Source organism: Anopheles funestus, chromosome 2RL (genome assembly GCF_943734845.2).
Source record: "Anopheles funestus chromosome 2RL, idAnoFuneDA-416_04, whole genome shotgun sequence".
NCBI classification, from domain to species: Eukaryota; Metazoa; Arthropoda; class Insecta; order Diptera; family Culicidae; genus Anopheles; species Anopheles funestus.
Window position 1 is genome coordinate 17,365,115 of NC_064598.1, and position 16,160 is coordinate 17,381,274.

At 44.0% G+C, this 16,160-nt stretch overlaps 6 protein-coding genes across 7 annotated transcripts; 3 read left to right on the forward strand and 3 right to left on the reverse strand.

Annotated features, from left to right (window-relative positions):
* The first annotated feature begins 119 nt into the window (after window positions 1-119).
* Window positions 120-1,700, forward strand: LOC125764887 (uncharacterized). Its single transcript, XM_049429537.1, has 3 exons — window positions 120-412; window positions 481-1,272; window positions 1,690-1,700. Exons 1-3 carry the CDS (start codon window positions 196-198, stop codon window positions 1,698-1,700), a joined length of 1,020 nt encoding a protein of 339 aa, XP_049285494.1. The 5' UTR covers window positions 120-195.
* On the reverse strand, window positions 1,294-4,379 carry LOC125762265 (uncharacterized). 2 transcript variants are annotated; one of them, XM_049424149.1, is made up of 4 exons: window positions 3,919-4,379; window positions 3,434-3,854; window positions 3,044-3,351; window positions 1,294-2,983 (listed from the first exon to the last, which is right to left on the reverse strand). In XM_049424149.1, exons 1-4 carry the CDS (start codon window positions 4,046-4,048, stop codon window positions 1,794-1,796), a joined length of 2,049 nt encoding a protein of 682 aa, XP_049280106.1. In that variant the 5' UTR covers window positions 4,049-4,379; the 3' UTR covers window positions 1,294-1,793. The 2 variants fall into 2 exon arrangements, with proteins under 2 accessions (XP_049280106.1, XP_049280107.1); XM_049424150.1 differs by having other exon boundaries at window positions 1,294-3,351.
* Window positions 4,380-5,279: 900 nt separating this feature from the next.
* On the forward strand, window positions 5,280-9,654 carry LOC125766055 (DNA damage-binding protein 1). Its single transcript, XM_049431639.1, has 4 exons — window positions 5,280-5,525; window positions 5,812-5,960; window positions 6,035-8,573; window positions 8,671-9,654. The coding sequence occupies exons 1-4, from the start codon at window positions 5,465-5,467 to the stop codon at window positions 9,336-9,338; spliced, it is 3,417 nt and encodes a 1,138-aa protein (XP_049287596.1). The 5' UTR covers window positions 5,280-5,464; the 3' UTR covers window positions 9,339-9,654.
* On the reverse strand, window positions 9,645-10,708 carry LOC125766056 (V-type proton ATPase subunit F). Its single transcript, XM_049431640.1, has 4 exons — window positions 10,514-10,708; window positions 10,297-10,378; window positions 9,992-10,197; window positions 9,645-9,925 (listed from the first exon to the last, which is right to left on the reverse strand). The coding sequence occupies exons 1-4, from the start codon at window positions 10,565-10,567 to the stop codon at window positions 9,884-9,886; spliced, it is 384 nt and encodes a 127-aa protein (XP_049287597.1). The 5' UTR covers window positions 10,568-10,708; the 3' UTR covers window positions 9,645-9,883.
* A 292-nt stretch (window positions 10,709-11,000) lies between these two features.
* LOC125764071 (probable cleavage and polyadenylation specificity factor subunit 2) lies at window positions 11,001-13,578 on the forward strand. The gene is made up of 2 exons (XM_049427901.1): window positions 11,001-11,290; window positions 11,369-13,578. The coding sequence occupies exons 1-2, from the start codon at window positions 11,142-11,144 to the stop codon at window positions 13,569-13,571; spliced, it is 2,352 nt and encodes a 783-aa protein (XP_049283858.1). The 5' UTR covers window positions 11,001-11,141; the 3' UTR covers window positions 13,572-13,578.
* Window positions 13,579-13,668: 90 nt separating this feature from the next.
* LOC125764075 (tudor domain-containing 6) lies at window positions 13,669-16,097 on the reverse strand. Its single transcript, XM_049427904.1, has 5 exons — window positions 15,907-16,097; window positions 15,587-15,827; window positions 14,290-15,525; window positions 13,918-14,200; window positions 13,669-13,843 (listed from the first exon to the last, which is right to left on the reverse strand). Exons 1-5 carry the CDS (start codon window positions 15,997-15,999, stop codon window positions 13,708-13,710), a joined length of 1,989 nt encoding a protein of 662 aa, XP_049283861.1. The 5' UTR covers window positions 16,000-16,097; the 3' UTR covers window positions 13,669-13,707.
* Window positions 16,098-16,160: the final 63 nt, after the last annotated feature.

The window sequence follows — 16,160 nt, forward strand, 5'->3', positions numbered from 1 at the left end:
CAAGTGACATTTTCACCACAAAATCAAATTCACCATTCCTCCATTTCAGCTGGTGGAGGGAATTGGACAGCTATGGTTAGAATATCGTTTTGGTCAGGTCGCATAAAAATGTTGTGACGTCACGAATTAGAAGTGTCATGGGTACCTTCGTGATGCTACCTTTTTTGTTATAGATTTGTTGCGCGCAAAAAAAACATGTGTGTGCTTTTCTTGCTTGCGCTGTTTCTTTTGTCTTTCTTTTTCTATCGTTCGTTCGGGTTCAGCCTCTCGTTGTTCCTTATCCGGTTTCGTTCGGCGTTCGGTGATTCTTTTTTCACGCTGATTTCTGGAGTAAAGTGGAAGATTATTATTAGATTCATGGGTACGTACCTCGTTGTGTTTGAGCAGCGCTCATGGCTCACGGCTATTCTAGGTATACGCTCTGCCGTGTGTAAAAGTCGCTTTATTTAGAGATGACAATCTTCGTTCATTTCATTATAGATACAATAAGGGAGTCGCAAAATAAATCGACGGACCGGTTACCTATTGCATCAACATCTCCTCCTCCGCTGTTCAATAGTGAAAAAGCTTCCTTGATAGATTCCAGACCAATTCAAAAATTGCCGGTGATGCCAGGGATTCCATCAAAATTGCAGTTAGGAAAGCATACAGGACCATCATCATCCTCACACTCCCTTCCAACCCGAACACTGCCGGTAAAGCCAGAGATTCTATCAAAATTGCAGTTAGGAAAGCATACAGGACCATCATCATCCTCACACTCCCTTCCAACTCGAACACTGCCGGTCACGCCAGTGACGGTAACGCCAACAAAATTGCAATCAGGAAAACATACAGTACCATCATCATGCTCCCCTACTCCTATATTTGATCAAAACTCTTTACTTAATTCTCCACGTCTTATCCAAAAATCCATAGCATCAAAGAAGTCACAAAAAAGATCTTCAACATCGCTTAGTTTTGATCCTCCACAAAAAAAAGTTGCATGCGTGACCAATCCTTGTTCTCCTACTAGTAATTCCTTAAACAATACTGCGACCATTTCTTCGCTCCAAGCTAATCGAATAGAGCGAAAGCTGGATGTAATATGCGAAGCATTACGAGAAATAACTCCCGAAATCCGCATAATAATGAATAGCGTTTGTGCCAAAGAGCATACTGTGCCACATAACTTTGACATTGAAAAAATATGGAACGAATCTTCTCTTATTGAATTTAACAGTCGATTAGAAAAAGATACGTTGTTTATGGGCCACACAATAACACAACTAGGTAAAATAGTAGGCTGCATAACTGATGTGGACAAAAGATTAAAAATTGTGTTAGATTTGTTATTTGACAACTATTTTTTGAGAAAATGTAGTTGGACAGGACGCGGTATTCGTCAGAAGAAAGTACAACTTTCACAATACACATATGTGCTACATTTGTTCAAGTTTGTAGGAGGAACTAAGTTCCTCGATTTAACGGACGAACATGTTAAGAATTTTTTTGTAAATAAGTTGTATAACTGTGGGCCAAAACACGAAGATAAAGGAGTACAATGCACGGTAGTGTCATCAAGAGATAGCGACAGCGAAAATTTAGACATAGAATATGAAGACTAATTGTTGATTACCTTTATTTTTTTCATAAGGAACGGCCAAGCCGTATTTTTGGATTACTTGTATTAAATGAACTTAAATAAAGAATTGAACTAACAATAATGCCATCGTTTCGATTTGATTTATTACATTAGTCGATTTGATTTGATCACATTAGTATAAATTCACATCCTTCCCTCTTACTATCACCTATACTATCAGTGTGTGTAAGAGTGGGCTTAAATGATACGTTTTTCCTCTATCCAAAGAAACTGCTACCAACTTACACTTAACATCGTTTAACGCTACCTTTTCCGTCTCAACTGCTACATCTGTTATTTTGAAATCAAAATTATAAATAACATCGGCGCTTAAAGGATAGGAAAATGACGATTGCTTAATTAGCAATTTGTATCCTTCTATAATAATTGTACCGTTTTCAATGAATGCTGTGCTATATTTAAAGACATCATTTTCGATTGTTAAAAAAAAACCATTCCTATTTCCTGTCCTTAATACGAAATTTGGTTTTACTTGCAAAATTACTTCATTTTTTTTGTATTTTAAGTGTGGATATTCTGATCTGTCTTTACTCATTTCATTTTCGACTTGGTTCAGCTCAGTTAACCTGCAAATAACCTGACTCAAAGTCCTGTGCCCCGTTCTAATCAATTTTTTTATGAATTGCAACCTGTTTTCAAAAGGATAAGACGAAATCGTTGGAAGGGCCCCGAACATTGTTACATCTGCTTCAATGTGCAATAAATTATGAACATTGCTAGTCAAGTACTTTCTATCGTAAACATCGCTATAATCAACTACAAATTTTTCTAATAATTTACCCGCGTGTTTCCAGTAGCTAGCAAAATGTTGACTTGAAAATAAAGTAATAGCTACATAAAAAAGTTTGAAATGATGGTAAGCTGCATCATTAATTCGTCCTTTAAGAAACGGTATTCCAATATGGTTTAAAAAAGTGCGGTACTCGGTACCCTTCCAATATGCTACATGTTGCAGCGGTCTAACAACTCGATGAATTTCAGCTGGTAACTCTATACTAACCAAAGTTTTTGAAAATTCTGAAATTTCTTCATGATTCCATTTTTCAAACGGAGATAAAGCTCCTACTGTGTAGCCTTTCAATAATTTTCGTATTATTCCTAAATGGATTATATGCAATTCGTCTGCCACTAAAATTTGTTTAACTACATCTAATCCTTTTACGTCTAAAAGTGGTGTCAATTTTTTTTGATGCCCTATGATGTAATTTCCACCTCTAAATTCAGCATCCGTCCGCTCGGCAGCTACTCCTTCGAAAATAATCTTTCGTCCTGCTTTGCAATATCTTCCCGCAATTTTGCATTTTGTACAGCCTTGATAACCGTTGTGAGCTGCTACTCCTGAAATATCAACAAAACGGTTGTAAGCATTTCACAAAAAATATATACTTTTATAAATACCTTTTATGAATGTTCGTGCCGGGGTATCAGCAATAAATGCTCTTAAACATATGTTGATCTTCTTTCGGTTGATCACAATTCCTTCTTCTATTGCGTGGTTCAAATCAACTACTAGAGGCCGTAGGTAGTCCTCCACATTGTGTGGTTTCGACGATCCGCAATATATTCCTAACGTTAAGATAGGAACTTCCGGCTGTTCGTAAAGCTGCATCATAATTGGCCAAAATTCGGTGGGAGAACTGTTATGTAAAGGAAGGCCGTCCACGAAGAGATTAATAACGAACACATCAACGGAAGGGGTAATAGATCTAAAATGAAACATATCGTTTATATATTTGTAGATAATGGAAAAAATAGCAAAGAATACCCCCAACAACATGGGATACTTACCGAAAATGATGCTTTAAAGATTTTTCGATTCCCTGGTACCACATCTCTCCTCCCGAAACTGTCGTAATCTCTTTTCCTACCGCCTTTGGCGTCTTTAATAATGTCCTTGGATCTTGTGGGATATGCAGACCATCAATATCCGACAATATTGACAATAATTCCTTTAAAGCCACATGGGTTACTCTATGTGATAGAGCCCAAATTCGCAGTTTTCTAACAAACAGATTTGACTCATCTTCGATAAACTCATTTTCATCCTCATGCTGCTCATCGTCATTCATTTGTGGTAGATCTAGGAAATCCACATCCTCGTCTACATCATCGACGTTGCTTAAGAGTTCTTCCTCTAAAAACATTTCACCTTCATCCGGCATATCTTCGAGGTACTCTTCAACATAAGAAGGGGGCTGTGTTACTGAAGCTATGAAACAATATTCATTAATTACTTTCATCATTAGTTACATTAGTTACATAATAACAAATACCTGGAGTATTTTGCTGTATGCTTGGTTCACCTTGATGCTCATCACCACATTGCCGTTCATAATGTGCCCACAATGCTTTGCCCAACTTGTTGACCATACCGGATTTCTTCACTCTTTTCACGTTTTCCATGATTTACACCGAAAAAACTACGAATCACAGCACTGTTGTGTTTTGAAAACGCGTAGGATAAACTCAGAAGACAATTGATATTTAATTTTCCGACTCTAGCAAAATTTGCGTGCAGCACGTTTGAATTTTTTGGCGCGTTTTTGATGGTGTCTGTAATTTTTCTGTGTCAACTTTGATAATCATCATTCTCACTCTGTCTATTCATCTTCCATCTCTTTCTCTCGACACATCAACCGCATGCCTTGAAATCACCACAACCCCCCGCAGCATGCTCCTGTATTTTTGTACCCCTCGTGCCTACAAGATAGCTGTCAATTGTTATTTGGGCAGTGGCACAAAACGCATCAAATTCAAATTTTCGACTCATATATCGACTCAGTTTCGGCGGGTCGAAAATTTTGACAACTCCATACATGGTGAGTCGAAACTGCTGCCGGTTAGCAGTCCTGTTTCGACTCACCTTTTTGATCTTTTTCACCATGGTGCTTTTCATAGGCTTTCGGAATCTGTGCCGTGCGCCGGTAAAACGCACCGGTCTTTCGTTGTCCTTCTAGTTCACGGCTCTTCCTGCAGCCAGATGAAGTTCATCGTGTAGTGCTCATTTTACCGCAACACTTTTAAATGAAACTGTACAGCTAAGCACTTCCACTTTCGCTTTGCTTTGTTGACATGAACGCTCACCATAGCACCGCGGTAATGTCACAGCTGTGGTGAAAAAACTTCGTTTGATACATAAATTCACCATAGAGTTGAGTCGAAAATTTGAATTTGTGCCACTGGTGATTTGAATAGACCACGTGGGTGAGATACGTTAGGTTAAACAAATTGCAAATAGGAACGTTGTCTGATGGAAATGGTTTGGAATAATATTCCAAAGTTCTTCCCGCAGTTGTACTGTTTGTAATCAAATTTTGATTAATTCACAAAAGGAAAATTGATTTCTTTTTCCAATGACCTTTTCAAATGGTGCCTTGTTGGTGGCTTTTTGAAATATAAACACACACAAACATATACTTTAATGTCGACCGCGAACCAAACTGCTCACATGTACCTATGCGATAAATTTAGATTATGTTTCTACAATATATCTATGTTTCATCGACCCAAAACACATTTGAAATAAGAAAGTTTAATGTTCTAGAATTAATTTTTTCATATCGTGAAATGACAAATTAGCTGGAGATAACGGGATCTTGCAGCGCTGTATTTACCTTTCAGCGTACGTCGACTTCAATGTCGATCGACAAGTGCACATGTCAAAGCAGATATAACAGTGCCTGTCAGTAGCCAAATGCGCGTTCCGTGCGCTTCGCATAACAACATCTTGAATTGTAATTAGTGCGAGTTTTATTTAATTTTAACACACACCCAGTGTAGAATAAGCAGCCTCGAACGAACCGGAGCATTTCGTTAAAAATGGCTCACAATTATATTGTGACTGCCCAGAAACCAACGGCGGTTACCGCTTGCGTTACCGGTAGGTGTACGAGGAAGCGGGCAAGCATTGGAAGGCAGGCAGGCAGGCAGGCAGACAACGCAATCAAGAAAAGAGTTTTGTGAAAAAAGTTTATGCTAATTTTTTTGACTGAAAAAGTAATGAGCTTTTCCTCTAAACGAGCAATTCCAATCCAAAAGCAACGGGAAAATGTAACTGCAACCATTGCACCATTGTTTATCAATAGGCCTTCAGTTAAGGTTAGGTTTTTTTTGTCATTATTTTGATACTAACACCACCCGCGTTGCACACTTTTCACCGCATGTAGGAAACTTCACCTCACCGAACGATCTTAATCTGATTGTGGCGAAATGTTCCCGGTTGGAAATTTATCTTGTAACACCCGAAGGGCTAAGGCCTATAAAAGAAATCGGCATTAATGGGAAGATAGCAGTAATGAAACTTTTCCGCCCGGCGGTAAGTGTGGCGCAAACGTGGAGTGATGTATCGGGTTTGTAATTGATTCAAACGTTTTTTATTCCATTTCGCAGGAAGAGACAAAAGATTTGATATTCATCCTCACCTGCCGGTATAATGCAATGATTTTGCAGTGCGCGGTACAGGGCGATGATATCGAGATCATTACGAAAGCGCATGGGAACGTGGCGGATCGGGTTGGCAAACCGGCGGAAACCGGCATTTTGGCGGTGATCGATCCGAAAGCGCGCGTAATCGGTATGCGGCTGTACGAGGGTTTGTTCAAGATTATTCCACTGGACAGTGATACGAACGAGCTGAAAGCAACCAGCTTGCGCATGGAGGAGATGCACGTGCAGGACGTGGAGTTTCTGTACGGTACAACGCACCCAACGCTGATCGTGATCCATCAGGACATTAACGGGCGTCACATTAAAACGCATGAGCTAAGCCTGAAGGATAAGGAATTCACGAAGATCGCGTGGAAGCAGGACAATGTGGAAACGGAGGCGACCATGCTGATCGCGGTACCGATGCCACTGGGCGGTGCCATCGTCATCGGACAGGAATCGATTGTGTATCACGACGGTGATAGTTACGTGGCGGTTGCGCCGGCCATCATCAAGCAGAGTACGATCAATTGCTATGCACGGATCGACAGCAAAGGGTTGCGATACTTGCTCGGCAATATGGCCGGCAATCTGTTCATGATGTTTCTGGAAACGGAGGAAAACGCCAAGGGTCAGACGACGGTGCGCGATATAAAGGTCGAACTGCTGGGCGAAATAACGATCCCGGAGTGTATCACGTACCTGGACAACGGTGTACTGTTCATAGGATCGCGGCACGGGGATTCGCAGCTGGTAAAGCTAAATACGACCGCAGGTGAAAATGGTGCGTATGTGATGCTGATGGAAACGTTCACCAATCTGGCACCGATCGTAGACATGTGCGTGGTGGATCTGGAGCGTCAGGGCCAAGGGCAGATGATTACCTGTTCCGGCAGCTTCAAGGAAGGTTCGTTGCGTATAATACGCAACGGAATCGGCATCCAGGAGCACGCTTGTATCGATCTGCCCGGCATCAAGGGTATGTGGGCGTTGCGCGTTGGCATCGATGATTCGCCGTACGACAATACGCTAATCCTGTCGTTCGTGGGCCACACCCGTGTACTGATGCTGTCCGGCGATGAGGTGGAGGAAACGGAAATTGCCGGCATTGTCGGTGACCAGCAAACGTTCTACTGTGCAAACGTGTCCCACGGACAGATCCTGCAGGTGACACCCTCCTCGGCGCGTCTCATTTCGACCGACAACAAGGCGATGATTTGCGAATGGAAGCCGCCGGACAACAAGCGTATCGGTGTGGTGGGAGCCAACACGACACAGATCGTGTGCGCATCGGCACAGGACGTGTACTACATAGAGATCGAAAACGGCAAGCTAGAATACAAAGGTCAAACGACGCTCAACTTTGAGGTCGCATGTCTAGATGTGTCGCCGCTAGACGAGAACGCCACCCGGTCCGAGTTTATAGCCGTGGGCCTGTGGACAGACATTTCGGCTTGCGTGCTAAAGGTGCCGACACTGGAGCTGCTGCACGCGGAAAAGCTGGGCGGAGAAATCATTCCCCGCTCAATCCTGATGGCCGCATTCGAGGGTATCAACTATTTGCTGTGTGCGCTCGGTGATGGATCCATGTACTATTTCGTGCTGAACAAGAGCACAGGCTGCCTGACGGAACAGAAGAAGGTAACGCTCGGCACGCAGCCAACGATCTTGAAAACTTTCCGTTCGCTTTCTACGACAAACGTGTTTGCCTGCTCGGACCGACCGACCGTCATCTACAGCTCCAACCACAAGCTGGTGTTTTCGAACGTCAACCTGAAGGAGGTGAACCATATGTGTTCGTTGAACGCGGAAGCGTACCAGGACTCGCTGGCGCTGGCCACTAGAAACTCCGTCATCTTTGGCACGATTGATGAAATTCAAAAGCTGCACATAAGGACAGTACCGCTCGGTGAATCGCCGAGACGCATCGCGTACCAGGAAGCATCGCAAACGTTCGGCGTGATAACGTTCCGCATGGACGTGCAAGATTCGAGTGGACTAACGCCGGCACGGCAGAGTGCATCGACGCAGACGAACAATACTACGCAGTCGAGCGGGATGGGTTTGTTGAAGCCGGGTGCGACCAACACCGAGTTTGGTCAGGAGGTGGAAGTTCACAATTTGCTCATCATCGATCAGAACACGTTCGAGGTGCTGCATGCGCATCAGTTCATGCAAAGCGAGTACGCACTCTCGCTAATGTCGGCCAAACTGGGCAACGATCCAAACACGTACTTCGTGGTCGGTACGGGGCTGGTCAACCCGGAGGAACCGGAACCGAAGATCGGCCGTATCATCATCTACCGGTACGCGGACAACGAGCTTAAGCTGATCAGCGACAAGGAGGTGAAGGGCGCGTGCTATTCGTTGGTGGAGTTTAACGGGCGTGTGCTAGCCTGCATTAACTCCACCGTACGGCTGTACGAGTGGACCGACGATAAGGATCTACGGTTAGAATGCAGCCATTTCAACAACATTCTGGCACTGTACTGCAAAACGAAAGGTATGTAGGAAGCGAAAGGGGAGACTAATTGCACTTACTTGCACTTTTCATTGTCTGTAATGTTTGGGCCCGTTGTGCCGCATTTCGTACTTCGTAGGCGATTTCATACTGGTCGGTGATTTGATGCGTTCCATAACGCTGCTGCAGTACAAGCAGATGGAGGGTAGCTTCGAGGAAATAGCACGCGATTACCAACCGAACTGGATGACGGCCGTCGAGATACTGGACGACGATGCATTCCTCGGTGCGGACAACAGCAACAACCTATTCGTTTGCCTGAAGGACAGTGCAGCGACGACGGACGAGGAGCGCCAGCAGATGCCCGAGGTGGCCCAGTTCCATTTGGGTGATTTGGCGAACGTGTTCCGGCACGGTTCGCTCGTAATGCAAAACATTAGCGAACGCACCACACCGACGAACGGGTGCGTCCTGTTCGGCACGGTCAGCGGCGCGATCGGACTTGTGACGCAAATTCATAGCGATTTCTACGAGTTCTTACGCAAGCTGCAGGAAAACCTGACGAATACGATCAAGTCGGTGGGCAAGATCGATCATTCGTACTGGCGCAGTTTTCACACCGAAACGAAAATGGAACGCTGCGAAGGTTTCATCGATGGGGATCTGGTGGAAAGTTTCCTCGATTTAAGCCGCGACAAGATGATTGAAGCCTCGCACATGCTAGATATCGATGTCGATGGTACGAAGCGAGAGGCCACGGTGGACGACATTATTAAAATCGTAGAGGATCTTACCAGAATACATTAGGCTGGGGTTCTTTATTTCTGAGGAGGACACAACACACACAATTTACGATAACCTGAAGTGGAGATCATCTTTGCTACCTTATTGCCCTTCATCGTGGTCGCACCGGTGTGCTTAGTTTTGTATAAGTTTGCCAAACATTTGGGCTTAGACATTAACTGCATCATTACAGAATGCTAAATTGTAAACTAACCGAACGGACGTGTGTGTGTGTGTGTAATGTGAGTATGTATCAGTATACTGCTCTTCATCGTCGTCCGTCAGACAGAGTTTGTGTACGAGACGACACTGCACTTGAAATAAATCATATACAGCAGAATTTGATCCTTTATTCTCTTAAACCATGGAATGCCAACAACATAACAACGAGAGAAACTCAAAAAACACACACGCTATCGACCGATATGCGTACGGAAGTGTGGGGTTGCTTACAAGAGTTCTTACAGAAAGGGAGGATAATACTACATGACTGCTTGTGGGGAGGAAAATGTGCAAAAAATGGGATGTTCCCGTGGTGCCAGACGAATGCAACCCGTCAGCTACACAGCTTAGCCGCGATTAGCAATCATATCTTCCGGATTGAACATGCCCTGAAAGGAAACGATGCAATATCATTAGCTTAACCCGTAACAAGAACGGAACTCGGGGATACCTACCTTAGCGCGACGCAGAATCGAATCCTTGCTGGCATCGTACGGATGATCTTTGGAAGGAATTTCCAATACCGCTGGTGTGGGGGCAGTGTGTGCATCGATCACGTGACGAATCAGCTCGGCGTAGTTCTGGTTAATCAGAATGATATCAATATCGTCGCGCTTGATGAAACGCTTGAAGCAATCTTCAATTTCGCTGACCGCCGTATCTAATGTGGAGTTAAAAAGCAAATTAGAATTCATTCAAGAAATCACTTGCCCACCGTGATGGGGAAGAATTCGGTCTCTCTCTTTCTGAATGGACCTACTTTTGTCAACAACCATAAAGTTGGGGTGACGATTCTTGTTAATCTCTCCTACTCCGCCAAGCAAAAATCCAACACAAGTATCCTGAAAGAAGCATTAAACTATTAGATCTGTTTTGATAACTGTCGTCCATGCAGCTCAAGCGCAGCTTTGAGCTTGAGCAAAAACAATCACATCTTTCACCACAGAACCAAATATTTTGTTCGTTCGTTTGCTTACCTCATCTCCAATGACGGAGATCAATTTTCCTTTCATTGCCGATAGTAGAGCCATTTTGTGCAGATAAAAAACAACGACAGCCGATGGAATTTGTTAGTAAAATTGATTAAATGTTGTTGCAGGATTGAATCGTCTTTTCGAGCTGAGAAGAAAAATATCACCTGACTGAATACGACCCGTGGAGTAACTTTGCAGAGGTTGGATCAACACGCAGTCTGTTTTGAAAGAAATGTCAAAATTTTCTCATTTCGTACAACAGTTGTACTTGACAAATTTAATTTGAAAAATATGTGTAATCGTAAATGCATTAACTAAGTAAACCAACAAAAGTTATATGAATTTATTAACATAATTTATCACTGCATTCGTTTGGATATACGATACAGGTATGAATGTACAATTATTAAAGAAAAAATACAAATAATTTTAAAAAAAGACATACCAGTTTTGATCCACAAACCCTGCAGTTTGACGTACCGTGTTGACAAGCAAACCCACAAAAAAACCACAAAAAATAGTCCGCGCGTTCAAAAACAATTCCTTCAGTGCGTGCAGTACGCCGGCAAGTGGAAACAAAATAGTGCTTAATTTCACGTTGCGCGTGTCGTTTGAGGAAGTTGTCCTAATCATGACTTCCATCATTAAGATGCATGCCATATCGGGCGCTATGGACGAATCGCCACCGTGCTACATCCTGCAGGTGGACGATGTACGAATCTTGCTTGATTGTGGCTGGGACGAAAAATTCGATCAGGGATTTATTAAGGAAATCAAAAAGTAAGTTTCACTGATCGCTGAACGTTTGTACATCATGTGCAAATAATGTACACTAACGTTTGTTGCAATAATTTCCAGATATGTACACACCATCGATGCAGTGTTGCTGTCCTATCCGGACGGTAGTCATCTCGGTGCACTGCCGTACCTGGTCGGAAAGCTTGGTTTGAACTGTCCGATCTATGCAACAATACCGGTCTACAAGATGGGGCAAATGTTCATGTACGACATGTTTATGTCCCACTACAATATGCACGATTTCGACCTGTTCTCGTTAGACGATGTGGACGCAGCGTTCGACAAAATTGTGCAACTAAAGTACAACCAAAGTGTAGCGATGAAGGGCAAGGGGTACGGCATCACAATCACTCCCCTGCCGGCGGGACATCTGATCGGTGGCACAATTTGGAAGATTGTGAAAGTAGGCGAAGAGGACATAGTGTATGCGACCGATTTTAATCACAAAAAGGAACGCCATCTGAATGGTTGCGAGTTGGAAAAGCTTCAACGTCCCTCGCTGCTCATCACGGACGCATACAACGCCCGGTACCAGCAAGCACGGCGACGTGCGAGAGATGAAAAGTTTATGACCAACATACTGCAAACGCTTCGGAACAATGGTAACGTTCTCGTGACGGTTGATACGGCCGGTCGTGTACTGGAGCTGGCCCACATGCTCGACCAGCTGTGGAAGAATAAGGAGTCGGGCCTGATGGCTTACTCGCTAGCGCTGCTGAATAACGTAAGCTACAATGTGGTAGAATTCGCCAAAAGCCAAATCGAATGGATGAGCGACAAGCTAATGAAAAGTTTCGAAGGAGCGCGAAACAATCCGTTCACTTTCAAGCACTTGCGGCTATGCCACACGATGGCCGATTTGGCGAAAGTACCCAGCCCGAAGGTGGTTCTTGCCAGCTCGCCCGATATGGAGAGTGGCTTTTCGCGCGAACTCTTCATACAGTGGGCACCAAATGCGAGCAACAGCATCATCATTACCAGTCGCTCATCTCCAGGTACGCTGGCCCGCGATCTTATTGATAATGGTGGCAATGGGCGCAAGATCGACATGGACGTACGGCGCCGGGTAGAGCTGGAAGGTGCCGAGCTGGAGGAGTACATGCGAACGGAAGGTGAAAAGCTGAACCGTTCGATCAAAAAGCGCGATCTGGACGAAAGCAGTTCCGATTCGGACGATGAGCTGGAGATGAACATCATCACCGGTAAGCATGACATTGTCGTGCGTCCGGAAGGTCGTTCGCATACGGGCTTTTTTAAATCGAGCAAGAAAAATTACGCCATGTTTCCGTTCCACGAGGAGAAGATAAAGTTTGATGAGTACGGAGAAATCATTCAGCCGGACGATTATCGCATGGTTGATCTGGGCCCGGAAACGAACGGCACCGAAGACAATAAGGAAAATGCCGGAATCAAAACGGAAGACATCAAGAAGGAAAAGGACGAAGAAGTGACGGTTCTGGACAAACCGACCAAGTGCGTTCAAGCACGCAAACCGATCGAGGTGAACGCTCAGGTACAGTTTATCGACTTCGAAGGACGTTCCGATGGTGAATCGTTGCTGAAAATTCTCTCCCAGCTACGTCCCCGGCGGGTTGTGGTGGTGCGTGGATCGTCAGCAAACACGACACACATTGCGGAACATTGCCAGCAAAATATTGGCGCCCGCGTATTCACCCCGAACCGTGGTGAGATTATCGATGCCACAACGGAAACGCACATCTATCAGGTGCGCCTGACGGAAGCGCTCGTATCGCAGCTAGAGTTCCAGAAAGGGAAAGATGCCGAAGTTGCCTGGGTAGATGCACAGATCGTTATTCGCAACAAGCGAATAAATACGGTCACGGAGAAAGATGCTACCGGTGCGCCGGTTAACGGTGGCACACTTTCGGCCAATCCGCCCAGTTCGGGTGCGAGCGCAAACACAGGTGGTGGCGCCGGCGAAAACCACCAGATGGATGTGGACGATGTCGACACGATAGACGATAAGATCGATAAGCAGATACTGACGCTAGAACCACTGTCGCAGGACGATCTACCGCCACACAATCCCGTGTTTATAAACGAGCTCAAGCTGATCGATTTCAAACAGATCCTCATGAAGAGCAATATTGCTTCGGAATTTTCCGGCGGTGTGCTGTGGTGCAGCAATGGTACGATCGCGCTCCGTCGAGTCGACACCGGACGGGTTACGATCGAGGGCTGCATTTCGGAAGACTATTACAAGATCAGAGAGCTGTTATATGAACAGTACGCTATTATTTAAGGTCAGTCCTAGCGCTTTATATTTGTGTCAGAAAAAATCGAAATAAACAATTTTAATTCATGAAAAGTAAATGTCAGGAAAAATTATTAGTAAATATCAGAAACAATTCAAACTAGCTACCTTCACAATACATTACTCATCCAGGAATGTAGGAGTTTTCGTCAAATTTACTTGGCTTCCTTGGAAGCGCTAATTTGGTCATAATCAGTGCCTCACCGACGTCAAAATTATCTTCATCATAGATCAAAACTTCCCACGGATGTTTATTGTCACTGTAAAAAGGAAAAAAGGAACAAAAAAGGCATGTTAAATTCCATCCATTCGATCCTGGCGGGCTGCTACTTACATTATCAAAGCCCTTATCGGTTTGTCCAGAATACAGTGGTGTAGCTGTTGAATAGCTTGCAAATGGCATGGTTTAATGCGCTGTATATTGGAGATACGACAATACACAGCTTGGAACGGGAGAAACTTAAAGCGATCCTCCCAACGGCGCACTTCGTTTGTACCAACCGTCGCCGTATTGCCGTAGTCGACGTAAAACACACTGATCCTATTATCGAACACATCGCAAACTGTCGCTCGGTACCACATATCTTCGTATTTAGCAATTACTAATTCGCCAAGCGCTGCAATTACGAAACAGACCAAAGTAATTAGATTCCTATTCGATGAAGCTGTGGAAAAACGTGCCCTTCTCTTCCTCCTGCACACTTACCGGGTATTAGTTTAAGCGTTTTATAATTGTCTATCATTTCTGGATCGTTCATTTCAGCCATTAGTTGCTCATACTTGGCATAGTTCGCTTCGTCCCCAGCGACGTGCGCATAGAACGTGTCCACGTCGATAATACATGTCGGGTGCAGTGTAATATAGGTATTGGGTAGTGGTATTTCCATCTGCGCCGGAATGGAGACGGAAACGGTATCCTTATCGAGCGTCCATCCGTCCGGATCTTTCGGTTCATGTCTTAACCGGCAGTTGCTTCCCTTGAAGCAGCCTTTCGTCGCCGGATCGTAGTGTTTACAGAGCCTTTCGTCATCCTTCGGCACGTACCCGAGTACGGCTTTCATTGCGTTTGAAGTACTTTGGGATATATCATCTAGCTGTTCCAGCTCTGCCTCGGTGAACGTTGCCCTGGTGATAGCATATTCTTGCTTTTCTCCATTGGGTGCTGATTTAATCTCTTTTGTTGTACTTTGGGTTACATTATATTGCTCTTCCCGCTTTGTGTCTTTGGAAGAATTCCTGATGGGGAATTCTTCTTTTTGTTCGTTATGTGCTCTTTTGATTACATTTGTTTGACTTTGGCTCGCATCAGCTTGTTGCGCCTTTTGTTCTGCTTTTGTGGACCTTCCACTAGTTTTGGAGTATTCTTGCTTATCTTGATTGTTATTTAATTTATTTACATTTGTTCTTTTGGCCACATCATCTTGCTGTTCCCATTCAGTCTTCGTTATCGTTTCCTCGGCAATAGAGCAGCAAAATGCTTGCTTTTCGTCGTTATATTCCAATACTAGAAGATCATTTTGTACTGCCACCACGTTACAAGATACGATATCGTACAGATTAAATGGAAACGAAACAGTCTTGGGGACGATCGTACATTTCATCGCATACCCCGGTACGCTGATGAATTCGGCAGGCAGCATCGCTTTAGGAACATGATCTTCATAAGGCAATACTTCACCCAGATCCAGCAGATAGATTGCTACAGGAGTTTTACCTTTCGTCGCCACATTACAAACAGCTCGCGTCCATAGATTGTCTATATAAACCATAAACACAACACCGGCGGGCGGTGGTTTATTCAGGAAAGTTTTGCACGTTTTTTGGATTGGTGTGAAATTGGCGCGGAAGTCTGTTTTCCGAGAGTCGTCCATCGCGTAAAAAATGCCTTCCGGTGATGCCGGGATATAAGTGACAATTAGCTGAACTTTCTCATTCACTTTATCTGGAAGTACGAATATAAACATGATATCATTTTTGGCTAACTTTGTTGTGACGATACTCACATTCGAGCAATGGTTTGATGTAATCGAAGGTTAAACCGGCACTGGGCGCAATCGGTTGCGGAATTGTTTGTTTGCACACATTTGAGGTAACTTCCGCAAACAAGCTTTTCCAATCGTTCACTACCGTTTGCAGTGTTTTGCCCATGTTTTGCACCTCATCATGCGCTACTTTGAAGTCCTCCAAGAATGTGGGACTCTTTTTGTGGGCCTGGGTGAATAGCTGGGAGCGATGATTATTTGCCTGTTTAATAGAATAAGCACAGTAGGAAGGGTAACATTTGTTTTTGGCCGCAGTAATTTGAATATTGCATTGTACATACTCTTTCTAGCATTAATCGTGTGAGCGAATTTACGAAGGAAACGTTTTTTTCTAGATATTCATAGGAAGCATCCCATAGGAGTTCGTACGCCATTTTCACTGCACGCTACTAGATCTTGAATCGGTACACAAAACTAACAAAAAAAGGGGTAACGGATTAATGCAAATGGAGCTTCGCATGCGGTTTTAACTACTTACAAAAGTACCACATTTATGATTTTTGGGAAACCTTTTTGTTTACTGTTACTGACGTTT

Bases quoted from the DNA above. Each gene is read 5' to 3' on its own strand.
- LOC125764887 (XM_049429537.1), top strand. From the start codon at position 196: ATGTGTGTGCTTTTCTTGCTTGCGCTGTTTCTTTTGTCTTTCTTTTTC. The intron at 413-480 runs GTATACGCTCTG...ATTTCATTATAG, and splicing joins ATGGCTCACGGCTATTCTAG to ATACAATAAGGGAGTCGCAA.
- LOC125762265 (XM_049424149.1), bottom strand. From the start codon at position 4,048: ATGGAAAACGTGAAAAGAGTGAAGAAATCCGGTATGGTCAACAAGTTG. The intron at 3,855-3,918 runs GTATTTGTTATT...ATTGTTTCATAG, and splicing joins CATACAGCAAAATACTCCAG to CTTCAGTAACACAGCCCCCT. The intron at 2,984-3,043 runs GTATTTATAAAA...TTGATATTTCAG, and splicing joins GGCACGAACATTCATAAAAG to GAGTAGCAGCTCACAACGGT.
- LOC125766055 (XM_049431639.1), top strand. From the start codon at position 5,465: ATGGCTCACAATTATATTGTGACTGCCCAGAAACCAACGGCGGTTACC. The intron at 5,961-6,034 runs GTAAGTGTGGCG...TCCATTTCGCAG, and splicing joins TGAAACTTTTCCGCCCGGCG to GAAGAGACAAAAGATTTGAT. The intron at 8,574-8,670 runs GTATGTAGGAAG...CGTACTTCGTAG, and splicing joins ACTGTACTGCAAAACGAAAG to GCGATTTCATACTGGTCGGT.
- LOC125766056 (XM_049431640.1), bottom strand. From the start codon at position 10,567: ATGGCTCTACTATCGGCAATGAAAGGAAAATTGATCTCCGTCATTGGA. The intron at 10,379-10,513 runs GTAAGCAAACGA...TGCTTCTTTCAG, and splicing joins TCTCCGTCATTGGAGATGAG to GATACTTGTGTTGGATTTTT. The intron at 9,926-9,991 runs GTAGGTATCCCC...GTTTCCTTTCAG, and splicing joins CGATTCTGCGTCGCGCTAAG to GGCATGTTCAATCCGGAAGA.
- LOC125764071 (XM_049427901.1), top strand. From the start codon at position 11,142: ATGACTTCCATCATTAAGATGCATGCCATATCGGGCGCTATGGACGAA. The intron at 11,291-11,368 runs GTAAGTTTCACT...AATAATTTCCAG, and splicing joins TTTATTAAGGAAATCAAAAA to ATATGTACACACCATCGATG.
- LOC125764075 (XM_049427904.1), bottom strand. From the start codon at position 15,999: ATGGCGTACGAACTCCTATGGGATGCTTCCTATGAATATCTAGAAAAA. The intron at 15,526-15,586 runs GTGAGTATCGTC...TCGTACTTCCAG, and splicing joins CATCAAACCATTGCTCGAAT to ATAAAGTGAATGAGAAAGTT. The intron at 14,201-14,289 runs GTAAGTGTGCAG...TCGTAATTGCAG, and splicing joins AACGCTTAAACTAATACCCG to CGCTTGGCGAATTAGTAATT.